Source organism: Pristiophorus japonicus, chromosome 16 (genome assembly GCF_044704955.1).
Source record: "Pristiophorus japonicus isolate sPriJap1 chromosome 16, sPriJap1.hap1, whole genome shotgun sequence".
NCBI classification, from domain to species: domain Eukaryota; kingdom Metazoa; phylum Chordata; class Chondrichthyes; family Pristiophoridae; genus Pristiophorus; species Pristiophorus japonicus.
In genome coordinates this window covers 18,955,230-18,973,607 of record NC_091992.1, presented here as the reverse complement: position 1 = coordinate 18,973,607, position 18,378 = coordinate 18,955,230, and the positions used below count along the sequence as shown (strand labels likewise).

At 46.8% G+C, this 18,378-nt stretch overlaps 1 protein-coding gene across 3 annotated transcripts in view; it reads right to left on the bottom strand.

Annotated features, from left to right (window-relative positions):
* Positions 1 to 12,388: 12,388 nt before the first annotated feature.
* Positions 12,389 to 18,378, bottom strand: part of traf4b (tnf receptor-associated factor 4b) — a 113,503-nt gene continuing 107,513 nt past the window's right edge. For all 3 annotated transcript variants that reach the window (XM_070858071.1, XM_070858072.1, XM_070858073.1), the window contains exon 7: positions 12,389 to 14,638. In XM_070858071.1, the coding sequence (XP_070714172.1) occupies positions 14,006 to 14,638 (633 nt within the window). In that variant the 3' untranslated portion in view covers positions 12,389 to 14,005. The remainder of the gene's footprint in view (positions 14,639 to 18,378) is intronic.

Here is an 18,378-nt window from a genome sequence, read left to right as displayed (position 1 = left end):
TCTTGCACCGGCGGTTTTGAAATGCCGCTGAAAAGCGGACTGCCAGAGTGCAAGACGAAAAAAAGCGCTATCGCTTTAAATTGGCCGATCGCACACCCGTCGTCTGGGTGAGAAAAAAAACGCCCGAGAAAAGCCTGCGTTGCAGCCCCAGAAACAGCAGTAATTACGAAGACCTGCAAAAAAAAAGGTGTTAAAGTTTTCATTTTTTAATTCTTTTTCAGCGATTCGCTAGATCAGTGTCTTGTGATTTTTTATTTTTTGTTCTTTGCAATTTTTTTTTGTGTTTTCCCTCCTCCCAGGGCCTGTCTTTCAGCGGTTATCGGCCTCGGACTAAAAGTAGCAAGGACCGCGGTTTCCGCCGCGAATCATCGTGCAACGCCGATTTTTACCGCTGGCCGCATTTTCTTTTTGCCAATTTTAGGCCTTTGAAAAATAGTGGAGTGATTAGTGGTATTTTTGTCGAAAAGACCAATTTCTAGCCCACCGCGTCAAGTCTTGTGCAACCAGCTGGTAAATCTGCCGGGATTTACTAAAGAAAGAACAAGCTTGCATTTATATAGCACCTATCACGACCTCGGCACATTCTAAAGCACATTAAAACTAATTAAGTACTTTTGAAGCAAAAGCAAAATACTGTGGATGCTGGAATCAGAAATAAAGACAGAAAATGCTGAACTAAACTAGAGTCCATGGAATGTTGGAAAATGACCACCAATGCATCCACTATTTCTAGGGCCACTTCCTTAAGTACTCTGGGATGCAGACTATCAGGCCCAGGGGATTCATCGGCCTTCAGTCCCTTCAATTTCCCTAACTCCATTTTCTGACTAATAAGGATTTCCCTCAGTTTCTCCTTCTCGCTAGACCCTCGGTCCCCTAGTATTTTTGGGAGGTTATTCGTCTCTTCCTTAGTGAAGACAGAACCAAAGTATTTGTTCAGTTGGTCTGCCATTTCCTTGTTCCCTATTATGAAGTCACCTGATTCTGACTGCAAGGGACCTACATTAGTCTTCACTAATCTTTTTCTCTTCACATATCTGTAGAAGCATTTGCGGTCAGTTTTTATGTTCCCTGCAAGCTTCCTCTCATACTCTATTTTCCTCCTCCTAATTAAACCCTTAGTCCTCCTCTGCTGAATTCTAAATTTCTCCCAGTCCTCAGGTTTGCTGCTTTTTCTGGTCAATTTATATGCCTCTTCCTTGGATTTAAAATGTTTCCTAATTTCCCTTGTTAGCCACGGTTGGGCCACCTTCCCTTTTTTTATTCTTACACTACACACGGATGTACAATTGTTGTAGTTCATCCATGTGATATTTAAATGTCTGCCATTACCTATCCACCGTCAACCCTTTAAGTATCATTCTCCAGTCTATCCTAACTAATTCACGTCTCATACCATCGAAGTTTCTTTTCTTTAAGTTCAGGACCCTAATATCTGAATTAACTGTGTCACTCTCCATCTTAATGAAGAATTCTAACATATTATGGTCACTCTTCCCCAAGGGGCCCCGCACGACCAGATTGCTAATTAATCCTCTCTTGTTACACAAGACCCAGTCTGGGATGGCCTACTCTCTAGTTGGTTCCTCGACATATTGGTCTAGAAAACCATTCCTTATACATTCCAGGAAATCCTCCTCCACAGTATTGATACCAGTTTGGTTAGCCCAATCAATATGCAGATTAAAGTCACCCATGATAACTGCTGTACCCTTATTGCACGTGTCCCTAATTTCCTGTTTGATGCCATCCCCAACCTCCCTACTACTGTTTGGTGGTCTGTACACAACTCCCACTAATGTTTTCTGCCCTTTGGTGTTTCGCAGCTCTACCCATATAGATTCCAGAGCTTAGGGCCCAGGCAGCTGAAGGCACAGCCACCGATGGTTGAGCAGTTATAATCAGGGTGCTCAAGAGGGCCGAATTTGAGGAGCGCAGATATCTCGGGGGGGTTGTGAGGTTGAAGGAGATTACAGAGATAGGGAGGGGCGAGGTCATGGAGGGATTTGTAAACAAGGATGAGAATTTTGACATCGAGGTGTTGCTTAACCGGAAGCCAATGTAGGTCAGCGAGCACAGGGGTGATGGGTGAGCGGGACTTGGTGCGAGTTAGGACACGGGCTGCCGAGTTTTGGATCACCTTCTAGTTTCTGTATATTCATATTTTCCTTTCCATCTGTTCTTGCAAGCATCCTATGTGTGAACAGAATACTTAAATGGGAAGAAGTTGAGAAATATAGGGTTTACTCCACTCGGGGAGAAAACCTTTGGAACTCACTTGTGACTAACCTGCGATTTGTTCTGTATGCCACAGCTCCCTTCCTGAACCTCCATAAGAGTCAGATATTGAACATATTTGAGAATATGCTACGGCGGAATGGAAAATTCTGGTCTTGTTTGCCCTTTTGATGCAGGGCAAAGTCTTGATTTCATGTAAGCCTGACAGGTGTTATTCCTTTCAAGTGATGCTCACCTTTCATTTCATTTAAGGCTTATTTGTCACCCTCTGAGAAAAGCTATAAGAAATGTCATCAATGTTTTGCAAACACACCATGCGACATTGTGATTCACATCAAAAAGGGATTCACATCATAGCAATGTCACTGCCTCACCTACAAGTAATGTCAGGTGTCATACGTTTTTATTCCCTAAGACAGCAATTGTCTTGAAAAATGACTTTTCAATCATACTGGATAATGTGCTGCAGCCACCAGCAGCCCTTTTGTACTTCACCCCAGTGACTATTCTTTGTGCCTGAGCCCAAACAATGAATGCTGACAGGCTAAGAAGAAAGACTTCCATTTAATACAGAAATTAGAGCACCTCCCAATAACATCTCAAAGAGCTATTTGTACAACGAATTACTTTGCAGTTTAGTTATTGCTGTTGGAGCAGTGACAGCCATGTCGCGGGGGAAAGATGTGACAAACGCTAATGAGAGCAATGATCAGCGAATCATGATTTTGGTGGTGTTGGCCGCTTTTTAAGGTAGTGTCAGCTGGGACACACTCGCCTCTGAGTCAGAAGGTTGTGGGTTCGAGTCCCACTCCAAGAACTTGAGCACATAAATCCAGGCTGGCACTCCAGTGCAGTGCTGAGGGAGCGCTGCACTGTCGGAGGTGCCGTCTTTCGGATGAGACGTTAAACCGAGGCCCCGTCTGCTCTCTCAGGTGGACGTAAAAGATCCCATGGCACCATTTCGAAGAAGAGCGGGGGGAGTTCTCCCAGATGTCCTGGCCAATATTTACCCCTCAATCAACATAACAAAAACAGTTCAGCTGGTTATTATCACATTGCTGTTTTTGGGAGCTTGCTGTGTACAAATTGGCTGCCGCGTTTCCCACATTACAACAGTGCCTACACTCCAAAAGTTTTTCATTGGCTGTAAAGTGCTTTGAGACGTCCGTTGGTCGTGAAAGGCGCTATATAAATGCAAGTCTTTCCCTCTTTGAATTGTGCCATGGGCAATAGACAGTAAATTTAATGCCTCAACCCCGTCAACACTTTTAAAGTCAGTCCACTTTGCGTGCTCTAGTCCTGGACTGTGACTTCAACCCTCGTCTTTCGAACTTAGAGGCAAATTGAGTTCAGCTGCTATTCAGATGTGGGGCAGCGGGAGGCGCTGTTACAGCCCAAAATAATTCTGTCCCCACCAGTGGTCCAGGGGCATATACTTTTCAGTGGGGAGATCACGAATAGTGACCAGAAACAGGAACGCTGGCTGATTCTTCTGCCTTTCAGTCCAAGGGTACTGAGGTCTGGTGCAACGTGTGTATTGCCACCCCAGTTGAGATCAGCTAACGCAGCATAGACTGGGACACAAATGGGATCTTCACGGCCTATGCGTTCCAGACTGTCGGGTGCAGTTACCAACTGAGCCATCAAGGTCACTCCTCTTTAAACCTTGAAAATAGAATGCCAGGGAATTTAGATCCACTTCCTTGCAGTGACTCATTTTGGTCATTTTGCCTACACTGGACAAATTAGTTTGAAACAGGCTGCCTTTACATTTATTAAGAGTCTTTCATTTTCAAACTTTAAGACAATTAACAGGATAATGTTACTGGATGATGACAATCATCAATCATCATAGGCAATCCCTCGAAACGAGGATGACTTGCTTCCACGGCAAAAAGGGATGAGTTTACAGGTGTTTCAATGAAGGACCTAATACTCCAGATCCCGAACTACATCTTGAAGGGTGGAAGATACCCGTGCGTGGATTTTTTTAACGTGTGGTGGCCGTTGCACACCAGCCACCTCACGGGCTTGACAGAGCTAGGTCCTGGTCCAGTAGCAAGGATTAACCAAGACGACTGGAGACCAGCTCTGCTGCACAGACCTAGTGTGCACACATATCGCAGTGTGAGCTGGCCCGTGCTGCCCCTGGGCCCTCGTCTCTTCTGGGCCCCAAACGCACGCCTCTCCTGGACCCCGATCACATCCCTCTATGAACTATTGCTGCCCCTTCGCCCCTCCTGCTGTGCCTGCCCGCACTGCAATCACGATGCCACGATGATGACGATACCGCGACACTAATATCCACAAGGTCATTATGAGCAGTGAGATATTGATGGCAGCTGTACACAACTCTGCAAAGCCTCCATTCTCCAGAGACCCAACAGCATTGGAGACCCACACTCGGGGGTGGGGGGGGGGGGTCAGCGGTTGCGTTTGGTGGCAGGTCGGGTGGAAAAAACATTTTTTTGACAGCGGGTCGGGAACCCACTGTCGACCAACCTGTCAGGGCTGAACGGACCCGACACACAGTGGCTGGGGAGGCATTTTAGGTCATTATGACCCTGTTAACAGCCCAGTAAACGGTATTTTGAGCTCACCATACCATTTCACCAGGTTAGCCGCAGGGTCTACGCTGCTCAGGTATATCAGGAAAGGACGTTGGGAGTCATGAATTAATTTCTTTACTTGACAGCTGAAAATGTGCTATTAAAGCTCCTACCTCACAGCTGCTCAGTTTCAAAGATCAAAAGCTCTTTCTTACTGTATTTGGAAGACAGATTGCGCTTTATGCAGGTTGTAAGTGTTCGGAGCAAACTTTCTATTCAGTGCCACCTCATTGGAACAACCTCTCTCACCATTGACAGATCGCTTCTGTCATCTCAAGTTCACCTGCCATCTATTACATCAGCATCGGTGCCCTTGAAACTATGTCACCTTGGTCCTCAGAATCCCACCACGATCAGCCCCAACACCACCAGCACTATTCTTCTCCACAATTAACTGATGCTGCTCAGGACACAGGGCATCAACACCCAACCACATAGCTGCTCGGGAGGCCACATGATGCGCCAGGTTGGCACCAGCCCACACCAATACCATAAAGCATCCCTACAATGCCCAACCCATTCCTTTCACACTCATCACTATTTCAGGGGGTACCGTTATGTCTCACCATTCACTGCAACTCACTAAGCCACTTCCAAAGGTGCACACAAATCTGTCCAAGAATGCAAAGTGTGCAAAATAAACATTTCAATGTTTGACAATGAACATTGGCCAAGTGCCCCCCTTGTGTGTTGTTAGTTGATATGATTGGGCTAGGGTGAGGGTGAGTGTGAGGGGCGGCTGGTGAGATGGGGAAGTGATAATGTAGATAGAGAGAGATGGTGCAAGGTAAGTTGGTGTGAGTAAGGATGTGTAAGAGTAGGGTAAGGAAGGCAGGGTAATGGGGATGTGATGAGTGGCACAGCAAGATGAGGTTTAGTTTGATTTTCAGTAACGTTTCGTGATCCACTGAGATCATTGAAAGGTTTCACCATTGCAGCCTGGTCCTCCTGACGACATGCCTGCTTGTGCACTCCTGTGAAATGTGCAACCAGGCTGCGTTGGTCTCCTGGGGAGGTCTCATCTGCCCATTGGAAGGGAAGAGGAGTTACGGGAGAAGCTGGTTGCAGCCGTGCACCCTCTGTGCAGTGCTTGTCAGTGTTTGCAGCACCTCAATGCTGTAGAACTCCGACAGCACAAATGTCAAAATAACTTTGCGCATGGTCCCTTTAAGAAAACCGGCTGATGATGTGTCATCAAATCAGACCCACTTCCTTCAATTGGCCGGCCAATACCTGGGCTGGCTTAACAAGCCCAATCAACGTAAAATCATTTCACAGAGCGGACTGGAGCTAGCAGTGAGGTTGGGACCTATCACCGACCCCACCGAGGTCGGGGAAATCGTGGCCTATGTCTGGAAACCCACTCAGTACAGACTGGGATTAAACCAGAGGCCTTCCTGGTATTCAGGGTTCAGCGAGACAGAGAATTCTCCTCTGTCCCATCAGGAGAGCTGGCCTGCAAACTTTCAAACTTCATTTTTAGTCTTAGTATTGTCAGAAAAGAGCCAACCGTCACTTTCAGCATTTTGTGAATGTTAAAAATTTAATCAGTGTTCTGAGGCGCTGAATCAACATTCTACCTCAAGCCTTCTTATCCCATGTCAGTATAAATAGTCTCAATGTGATTCCTGAATTATACCTGGGCTCAGAATTGCACACTCATCCTTGATAAAGTCGTAATCCCAGACAACAGAGGAGATATGCAGGGCTATGGGGAAAGAACAGGGGACTGGGGCTAATTGGACAGCTCTGTCAAAGAGGCAGGATGGCTCAAATGGCCTCCATCTGTGCTATGTGATAATGAAGGAATATTGCACCTTTGTCAAAACATTGCTGATTTTCTTAAGCCATTTTATTTGGAGGCTTTACTCCGTTTGGGAAAGATTTACTGCTGCATTTGTCGAGTCTTCAGCCAGACTGCTTTCAGCAGTCGGATACAGCGTGCAGTTACTCACCCCGGCCGCACACTGGGAATTGAAGCTCCACTTCCAGGCCTTGGTGTCAGACCGGCTTATGATGTGGGATGATTGCAACAAATTGATGTAACAAGCTTTCACAAGTGCTAATGCAGCTCACCGACGGGTTAGTTTGTCACGAGGCAGTGCCTGTGTCACGGGAGGCAGGATGGATCACGAGAGGTGGTTTTGATCAATGGCTCCGATGGCAATGGAAATCCCAAAAAGCACATCTTCAGAAGTGTCCATGGTTTATTTATTGCTAGTGGGTTAAGTGGCTAAAGGATGTTATCTCACCCAGCACAGACTGGAGAGGCAGATCGATGCCTGCAGACCAGTATGGACCTTCCTCAACTCGAGGGGAACATAGCAGTAATCACTATTTGTAAATGTGTAAAGCCATTGCACATTTGCGGTTGCTTCTGTGTATTAAGCTCGTGTAGAAATGACCCCACAATATGAACAGGGCAGATTCTATAGCAAAAGGAGCTGTCTTTGTTGTTCTTTTCTAGTATGGAATGGTAACTGCAGTACATTTTAAAACTTAAAGAACACTTAGCAGCCTCTAAATAGGATACAGGGATCACAATAGGAGTCCCAGCACTGATTTCTGGAGTGTCACACACTTTCAGAAGGGACATACATCCATTGGGGAGGGTGTAGAGAAGAGCAACAAGAATTATCCTGAGTGTAAAAAGACCAGCTATGAGCAGAGATTAGACAAATTTAAACTCTGCAATCCAGAGAGGTTAAAACAGGACCTCATACAGCTTTACAAAAGTATTAAATGGTATATATACACACACACACACACACACACACACACACAAATAGCAATATTACTTCAAGACAAGACAAATCAGGCCAATAGACCAGAGAATACAAGGTTAAATTAGTAAAAGATAAATTTAAAAGATTTTAAAAAAATGCTTTGAATGAATAAAGGCTGTTTCAAACACTTCAATATGGCAATAAGACATTCGGGATGTTAAAAAATATGTTTTTCCCAGAATGTGAATGGAAATACAATATTAGAGATTATCTTCACTGGGTAGAATGGCCTTTCCAGTCCTAGACTTATTCTTATTTTCCCCATGTGGAGAGAGGAGATTTGAAAGCAAGCACCAACCCAAGATACCCTTGTACAACTTCTGACTGCCTGCTCTCTTTACTGGGGAGACCTGGGAGACAAAGATATTAAACTAAGCAACTTCTGTTTATATACCGCCTGTAACATAATGAAATGTCCGAAGGCGTTTCACAGCAGTGTTGTCAAGAAAAAAATTGACACCGAGCCATATAAGGAGATGGTAGGGCAGATGATCAAAAGCTCGGTTGGAGAGGTAGGTTTTAAGGAGCGTCTTAAAAGGATGAAAGAGAGGTAGAGAGGCGGAGAGGTTTAGGGAGGAAGTTCCAGAGCTTTGGACCTAGGCAGTTGAAGGCACGACCGCCAATGATGGAGAATTAAAGTCGGGGATGGTCAAAAGGCCAGAATAAGTGGAGTGCAGCGGTCTAGGGGGACTATCGGGCTGGAAGAGATTACAGAGATAAAGAGGGGTGAGGCGATGGAGGGATTTGAAAACAAGGATGAGAATTTTTTTTTTTTTAATTCTGAAATTAAAAAATGTTCCCCAATAATTCTACTGGTTAAGGCAGTGCGGGGCTGTGGCCCAGAAATGCCGACAGGACAGGAGTGGAGATTAAATTAGAGGCAAAAGGCAGTGAGCAGCTGAACTAGACAGACAGACTATAAGAAATCATGGATTGGAAGAAATAACTTGAGACAAAAAAAAATCTCTTCAGATTGGTGTTAGCATTGAAGGATTCATTCCATGGTACAATAGCTAAAGCGACTTGAACATCATGAGCATAAATAACGGATACCAAACTTCTGAAGGCCAGGAATGGCATGTCGGACTCCAACCTTGGGAAGATAAGGACAGGAGGAGAAATGAGCCTACAGAAAGTATAAACAGGAAAGACATGTGAAGAGGACGGTTTCCCCTAAGAGTTGAGACAAAGAACTCAACGAGCCATTAGGCACCCTGGTTTGGGAAGAGCCCTTATAGGTTAAATGATCCTGTCCATTGTTTTACCCCAGGCCCATCCCTAAAAAGAGAATAAAAGAACTATTCATGGCACCAGCCATCTGCCTAATCGGGACTAATACCAGCTACTTGTCACGGTCGTATGTCTATCCTGATTGTATGTTGTGTTTAACTATATTTGAACTACTGCTCCTTAATAAAATGTATTACATTTCCTAAGACCCTTTGGGTAATCTGTGTGTGACCTGTGATTCAAATCTTACAAGACCCGCCATGAAGGTCCCAGATTCAATCCATGGTCAGTGTTTGGTTAACTGATCTCAGCCAGGTCAACTTTAGGGGTGCTCCAAATAGCTTGTTGACCAGGGTAATTACCTGCAGAACTGTACCTCGTCAAGAAGTCAGTGCCTTCAGAAGGAAGGCAGAAAATTAGAGAATTATGGGCTAGAATTTCCAGTACTTCACCGCCCAGTTTCTTGGCGGTATTGGCCGTTTTGGGCGAGAACCAGGCCAGCAAAAAAATTCCCCAGCTAAGTTACACTGGCAGCCGGGTCTCGAAGTACTGCAGGGGAGCAGATCGCTGCCGTGAACCATCCACAGATCGCCCGGCACGCCTTTTGGCTCAGCAGTGACCCGTAGGTAAGTATTAAAAAAAAACGCCCACGAGAATCAGCCGAGCTGGGCGTTGGTGAGTAGCCCTGCAAGAAAAAGGGTTAGTAATTGGTTTTTTACTATTTTTAAATTCTCTTGTAGTGATTTAAGTGAAAAGGGTCCTCAGAATGTTGATGATTTTTTTTTAAACAAAGTGTTTTTCTCCTCATCGGCCCAACCAGCAGCCTTGGTGTAAATTTATGAAAATGTATTAATTATCGCCCATTTTCTTTAAGAACCGCCCAATTGGCCCAAGATTCCACTTTTTCGCCGAGAATCTGGGTGCAACGTCCATTTTTTTGGGGTGGATTTTTTTTCTTTTGGGGGGAATTTTGCGCTGGTGATAATCTTGGGAATCTTAGCGGTCTTTTGGGCGGCAATCAGGCGCTGGCCAGGTTGTTTGGAAACTTTAGCCCTCTCTCTTTTTCTAAAACAATGCAGATAGAAAAAGTGATTCTTTGACCAGAGTCAACTCTCAGCTTGGGTAGCAACCAGAACTCCACAACTCTATTCAATGCCACCGGGCTAGGGAGGGGATATTGGTAATGAGAGCTCTGCCCAGAATCATCAAATGGCCTCTGATAGAAAAGCACTTGTGTAGAGACTGGCTGAGATTTTAAACAGTCGCCTGAGGAAGAGTGTGTTCGAGGATCAGGTGCTCAAATCTGGAACCCCGTCTACAGGGCTGTAGTGATATCCGCCCTCCTGTATGGCTCAGAGATGTGGACCATATACAGTAGACACCTCAAGTCGCTGGAGAAATACCACCAATGATGTCACCCGCAAGATCCTACAAATCCCCTGGGAGTGTAGACGCACCATCAGTGTTCTCGACCAAGCCAATATCCCCAGCATCGAAGCACTGACCACACTCGACCAGCTCCGTTGGGCGGGCCACATTGTTCGCATGCCCGACACAAGACTCCCAAAGCAAGCGCTCTACTCGGAACTCCTACACGGCAAGCGAGCACCAGATAGTCAGAGGAAATATTTCAAGGACACCCTCAAAGCCTCCTTGATAAAGTGCAACATCCCCACCGACACTTGGGAGTCCCTGGCCCAAGACCACCCTAAGTGGAGGAAGAGCATCCGGGAGGGCGCTGAGCACCTCGGGTCTCGTCACCGAGAGCATGCAGAAAACAAGCGCAGGCAACGGAAGGAGCGTGCAGCAAACCAGACTCCCCACCCACCGTTCCCTCCAGTGACTGTCCCATCTGTGACAGAGACTGTAATTCCCGTATTGGGCTGTGCAGTCACTTGAGAATTCACTTTTAGAGTGGAAGCAAGTCTTCCTCGATTTCGAGGGACTGCCTAGGAGGATGATGGTTGAGATTTGGGCTCCAATGGATATCATGGTTCCAGTTGCAAAAATAGCCTGTTAACACAACACTGGTTTTGGCTCACACAGGAAGACAGGCCACTTGGGCAGGGCATCAAATGAATGGTGTTGCAGAGATGATTGAATTAAAACGGTCAGTAGTTTAACGTGAACAGTGATAGCCAAGTATTGTGACCTCGATTTTCAGACCGCAACGTCGTAGGTGACCCACAATGACCAGAAAGCTTAGGCCTTCCTGTTCAAACTTCAATCCCAGCACCCCCAGCTTGATGTAAAACACCATCTGTGCATTGGGATCAAGCACCATTCAAACCCGCACAGATGGGAATGTGGTGGATAAAGCAACAACCAGTACAAGTTAACTGATTGACGAGGGAACTTCTGGCTGTGCTTTGCAGATCACAGCGTACTGCTTTACCTCTCGTTCACGTAGGAATTTCTTCCATTCGGGGCGGATGCAATCCCGAAATCTCCAGGCAATTTCACTGTGCTGAACGTTGTCTGCATTTCAAGGAGTTATTTATTGAAAGTGGAAAGCGTGCAGTTAATGTCAACATTCCCCCAAGGTCGTAGTGCCCGCCCCCACCAGCTGCTTTCAACATTTAACCCTTTGCACCAGAGATGTTTTCTGCAGATCTTCAGTTTCAACAGCCACATTTTCCGTCCTCTATCCATGACTGCCACCTTTTAGTTCGGGCCAAAACATCATGAATTCTAAACTAGCACTGGAAATCTGTATTGCAGGTGTTGGGAGCCTATCATTTATCCGCTGCTATTTCAAAAAAATTTATGGGGACATAAAGCTACAGCCAGGGTCGATATACCCAATTGCTGTCCTGAGACTCCTGCTGTAAAGTGCACTTAAAAAAAAAAAAAATTGATTCATGGGATGTGGGCGTCGCTGACAAGACCAGCATTTATTGCCCATCCCCAATTGACCTCGAGAAGGTGGTGGTGAGTCACCTTTTTGAACCGCTGCAGTCCATCACGTGATGGCCAGGGCTGGGATTAATGGCTACCCTCCAGTTGCCAACACCGACTATCTGGGCATATACGTGAAGAATGGCCATTGGATCACGTATTGTTGAGCATCAAGGTAATGGTGCGCTTTCGAGTCCCACCCCAGAGACTTGAGCACATATTCTCGGCTGACACCAAGGGCAGTGCTGCACTGTCAGATGTGATGTCTTTTGGATGAGACGTCTGCTCTCTCCATGGGTAGAAAATCCCATGGCCCTATTTGAAGAGGAGCAGGGAAGTTATCCCTGGTGTCCTGGCCAATATTTATCCCTCAATCAACATCACTAAAACAGATTATCTGGTTATCACATTACTGTTTGCTGGCTCTTTCTGTGCACCAATTATATGACAAGTGACTATACTTGGGAAAAGTACTTCATTGGCTGTGAAGCACTTTGGGAACCCCAGAGGCCATGAAAGGCGCTATATAAATGCAAGTCTTTGTTAGCCCTGATGGCCAATTCCTTTATCCTAAAAATACAACAAAATAACTAATTTATCCGACAAGAATGAGAGCTGAAACAAAACTTTGTATGAATACACATTTTATTTCAAAAAAGACCATGTACAGGCAATCATCTCTTATTCTGGCTTTTAAGCACATCTACCTCAATGATCAACAACAGAGCTAAAAAATAAATAGCTTTAGAAGGGAAATCATACAAGGGAGTCATGAAAAGCAGAAAACTACGTCCAAAAATTCCAAATGGATTTAACTGACCCATGAAATGGAATTACATTAAACATGCCATTGAGATTTTTCCAGATTATCATTGTTATTTATTACAAAAACACTCAAAGGGTCCCTATCCTATTACAAAACAGTTAAAGTCCTAGATGTAGTTTTATTTAAAATATACAGCTTTAGAAAAATCTTCCGTTTTCAAAATCAGTGAACATGGACATCGCCATAGAAACAGTTTGCACCTGGTATCGTTCGAGCACGGCAAAAGGTTACGACTTCTGTGTAAGAGCACGCGGGGAGAGAGGAAGAGAGAGAGAAAGAAAAAAAGAGATAAAGAGAGAGAACTTCTCTTTAACTTCTAATATTACTATTATATATTAGTAACTTTGACTATTCACATCTTTGAAATCCTGGCATTTACTTATTGCACATGCCTTAAGTTTATTAAAAATATTTTTAAACGGGTGTTTCTCAAACATCAGCCATGGCCAAAATAGCGACATAAACTTAGGCCTAACATATAAAATGTCACTTACCATGTAACAAAATAACACTGGGGTGAAAATAAAGTTCTCTCCTACCCTCTCCCTCAGAATGTTTCTTTCGCACTTTGTTTTAAAAGGCTGACTGAATGCTGGCTACAAGGTCTCCTGTGTTTTACGCACTGGAGAAAGGCCGCACTTTCCCCCCACAAAATCAGTTGAACGTGACTAATACTGAAGACTGGGTTATGTTTGATCACCTGAGAAGCCTACTTTCACCAGCTTAAATTACAGTACATAAAATGAGCTTTTCCTTCGACAGACACACATACACAAACTCCTTTGGCAGTGCTATAGTCGGCCTGGAGTTAACCCTTCTGCATTGTTGAACTTGTACCCTCTCCCCTTGACGGACACACGTACAGTGCCCTTAACTCTTTGAATCTGCACCTCTTTAAAACATGTCCTTGGACAAAGTTATAAGCTGTCTGAATTAAAATGTTGCCTTCTAAACCCAAGTATACCTTCAGACTTGAACCCCCCCCAATCTCTTCTCTCCCCATTTGTCTCGAGTTTTCAAACCAATCCTAAAATGTGGGAATATTTATCAGGCTCAAATGATGTCTTGCGATCTTATAGCCTGCTATATCTCCAAATGAGAGAATCAGACTGCTCCAACTGTGACCATAGACACTGAAACTATGGGCAAATCAAAACAGACAGACATTTTTTAAAAAAAAACCATGGTGGAGGTATTCTTTGTCTCCCTGATGTGGGCAGACCCAGTGTCCAAGTATCATGCCAATTTACGCATGCACAATAGGCAACGCTCAGTGCACAATGGAGAAATCCCAAAAGTACCTCAGAAATTTTGGTTCTCGAGCAACTTGTATCACAATATATAAGTTATGTATATAAAAAAAAAAGTTTTTGATGGGTAAGGGAGGAGAAACTGGTCCATTTCCTTCCAGTCTATGTTCATGCTATAATCTTTTGAGGGATCTCCACAGAAGCTCTGATGAAGATAGAATTGTCCCTGACGTAATTCCTCTTCTTGATCTCCTCGTGAGAAATGAACTTGGGATATCCAAAGCCAAGTGTGCTTTCATCCATGGAATTCCTGGAGTTTATCGGCCTCTGAAAGTTCTTCCAGTTGGGGTCCGGGGTGAAGGTTTCTGTGATGTGCTGGGGTTTTGACAGGGATGGGTCACTCTGGTCCATAATGGAGAAGGTCACCTTGTAGGAGAAGGGCCACTCCAGCAGGTTGTCGTATTCGCCCGGCAGGACACGGATGTAGACCGATAAGTGGGTTCCCTCCCCGCTTCCATTTCCATTGAGGAACGCTGACACTTGCAGCTTATAGCCATATCGGTGGGTATAAAAGGGTGGGCTGAAAAACTCATAGTTGCTGCGCACTTTGGCATCCTGCATCTTCCGCAAGTAGTCGGCTATTTTCCAGATTAGGACGCCGTCGCTGCCAACAGAGAGCTCCTCCACCTCCTGCCGGAGCTCCAAAATATCCTGCCGCTGGCGGCTCACGAGACTGCACATTATGTTCAGGTGCACTTTCATACTTTCATCAATGTGTCTGCTCATTGCAATCTTGTGACACTAGAGGAAAAGACACAAAACGGTCAATTAGCCAGATCCTACGCCTGTTTCCTTGTAGTTCACCGTTCAGTTTGAAGTTACATAAAAGCAGCATTTCTTTCATAGGCAAAATGACGACAAAAAACTCACGATTAAAGGCAATTATCAAACTGCACAAGGCAACCATTGTTCCCGCCAGCTTGCTCCCCTCATTACCAGTGGTTATTGCTTGTTGCTAGGAAATGGTTCAGCCAAATGGACATACTTCATGTGTAAGCCTGGGCAGTGAGGGTCATCAAAATGTTTGACCATGGGGATGAGGGCTGTTGTAGGGTAGGCACAGTCAGAGTCCAATTTTGGCCAAAAACATTTCCAGCTATTTTCTTTTGGGAGGGTTGTGGTTGGGGGGGGGGGGGAGGGGGAGGGGGGAGGGGGGAGGGGGAAGGGGGGAGAAGGACATCTGACAACCGCAGAAACTCATCACCATGTGGAAGAGATTTCAAAACAAATCATTGAGATTCTAGACATGCAGAGTCAAATTTTTCAATAGAGAGTGCACTCACTCTCCCCACAGGGAGAATCCCCAGTCCAACAAACATTAACAGGAGGGGTTCCTGGATGATAATCAAAGCCTAATCAGGGGAGCTAGGGCAGTTGTGACCTTGGCGGAGATCAGCTAACATAATGTAGCTCAGGGACCTTCCTAGTCTGTGTGGTTCGGTTCCACACGGGTAAGGCACTTACCAACCAAATCATACGGGAATCTCTTGCTTAAATTCTCTACCCCAGAGGGCTGTGGAGGCTCAGTCATTGAATATATTCAAGACAGAGGTCGATAGATTTTTGAACATTAAGGGAATCAAGCGATATGGGGATAGTGCGGGAAAGTGGAGTTGCGGTAGAAGATCAGCCACGATCTCATTGAATGGCGGGGTAGGCGCGAGGGGCCAAATGGCCGACTCCTGCTCCTATTTATGTTCTTGAAGCTCATTTATATTTGGTGAATAATTTTTAGCTGAGCACCCCTCCCTATTCAACAACTGGAAAAGAAGAATACTTCAATTTAAGTATCACCATCCTGATGTCATTTGAAAAAATATAAATAAAGGTCTTTAACGCAATTCTTCTTTTGGTTATAATACCATGGTATACAGCTCAAGTCCAATATTTGTACCAACATCTGGCACTGAGAAATCAATTTTCCATTTTTAACACGCAGAGAAAAGTCGACACTGAGCCATTGATATGTCTTCCTTTACTCTGCTAATTTGAACACTGATCGGTGATCGGAGACTGGTGACTCTGTCACTTGTCGCTGGCCCCTGGTCAGGAGGCAATGGAATTTATAGCATCAATGAGCAGCCTCTCCCCCGACCCTTAGTTTATCAAGACAAGCTTTTCCTCTCGTGCAGTCAGCCATGAACTTTGACAACCCCATTACACACATGACTGATTGTAGGTCGTGTTCACTTGAGCAGCACTTATAAAATTTCCACCAAATAAATTAACAGTTTCAGACTGCGTAACCTTGACGATGTCGCAGCCCGGAGTTGAACAGAATTTCAGCTTGTGAACAGATTGAAAACACAAGAATTCTTATGGCAAAGCATGTGTGAAAGGCGGCGATTTTCTTTAAATAAAAAGATGACCAATTGCAACGCTATCTGGTCAGAGGGGGCTCGATGCAGATACTTGGGGGGGGGGGGGGGGGGGAGGGAGCTTGATGCCGATACTTGTGGGGGGCTCAAGGCAAATCAAACTTTTGCCTCTGCCTAAAAGTTCCCACACACCCCCAGTTTGAAGCGCCAGAAGTGTGAAAAGGGGCTGAGACCGGTAACGACAGCTGAGGCTCCGCCCGGTTTGTGCTCGAAACATGGGCGTCCCCGGCACGGGCCAGAAGCTCCTGTCCCAAACAGGCGGCAGCATGTAAATAGATCGCGAATCGGCATGGGGTGACATCAGAAGTCACTTGGCCGAGAATCCACTGAGCACACCCCCGGGCCTGGGCAATATCCGAACAATATTGGGCGGCATCGGCTACTCCTGGCAGCCTTTCCAGATTGGACGATCTGTACAGGGGCAGCCAGCAACCAAGACTTATGGCCAGGGAAATCCATTTCTCAGCTGACCAATAGACCCAGGGAAACGTCTTTGAAGACCAGCAGTAGCACCCAACTCCATCTTCTCACCGCGCACCCGCCTCCGCACAACTCCCTTCCTCTCTCCTTGCTACCGCTCCCGTCTCATCTCTCCTCATTACTCCTCCCCCCTCTCCTCCTCCCTCCCCACCTCCCCCACCCCTCCCGCATCCTCCTTCACCCCTCCTCCTCCCCCCTCCCGCATCCCTCCTTCACCCCCTCCCCCATCATCCTCCCCCCTCCCGCATCCCTCCTTCACCCCCCCTCCCCCCTTCACATCCCCCCCTCCTCCCCCTTCACATCCCCCCCTCCACATCCCCCCCTCCTCCCCCCTCCACATCCCCCCCTCCTCCCCCTTCACATCCCCCCCTCCTCCCCCTTCACATCCCCCCCTCCTCCCCCTTCACATCCCCCCCTCCTCCCCCTTCACATCCCCCCCTCCTCCCCCTTCACATCCCCCCCTCCTCCCCCTTCACATCCCCCCCTCCTCCCCCTTCACATCCCCCCCTCCTCCCCCTTCACATCCCCCCCTCCTCCCCCTTCACATCCCCCCCTCCTCCCCCTTCACATCCCCCCCTCCTCCCCTTCACATCCCCCCCTCCTCCCCCTTCACATCCCCCCCTCCTCCCCCTTCACATCCCCCCCTCCTCCCCCTTCACATCCCCCCCTCCTCCCCCTTCACATCCCCCCCTCCTCCCCCTTCACATCCCCCCCTCCTCCCCCTTCACATCCCCCCCTCCTCCCCCTTCACATCCCCCCCTCCTCCCCCTTCACATCCCCCCCTCCTCCCCCTTCACATCCCCCCCTCCTCCCCCTTCACATCCCCCCCTCCTCCCCCTTCACATCCCCCCCTCCTCCCCCTTCACATCCCCCCCTCCTCCCCCTTCACATCCCCCCCTCCTCCCCCTTCACATCCCCCCCTCCTCCCCCTTCACATCCCCCCCTCCTCCCCCTTCACATCCCCCCCTCCTCCCCCTTCACATCCCCCCCTCCTCCCCCTTCACATCCCCCCCTCCTCCCCCTTCACATCCCCCCCTCCTCCCCCTTCACATCCCCCCCTCCTCCCCCTTCACATCCCCCCCTCCTCCCCCTTCACATCCCCCCCTCCTCCCCCTTCACATCCCCCCCTCCTCCCCCTTCACATCCCCCCCTCCTCCCCCTTCACATCCCCCCCTCCTCCCCCTTCACATCCCCCCCTCCTCCCCCCTTCACAACCACCCCTCTCACACACCAAACCCAGACATACGGCTGGGTATATTTCAGATCTAATCAGGCGCCAACGGAAAGCATACTTGTGCTGGGCTGAGGGATTGATCGTGGACAGGGGGTGGAGGTGGGGTGGAGGGGGGCAGAGGAACAACTTGGGGTTGGGGTATCCAACATGGGAGACAGTTCAATTCTGCAGCATTAAAAGGCACAAAAAGAATTACAACGTTCTATAAAACAGTTGTAATTGAATCATTGAATTGAGGTTGGAGTTATCTGGTTTCAAACTGAAATTGTTCATCTCCATTTAATTATAGCAAAGGCTGTGTAAAAAAAAAAAAATCCATCAGTCTAAAAATAGCTTCTGCTCATGCAGATAGATGGGAGTGAAAGCTGAAATGGAGAAAGTGATAGGAA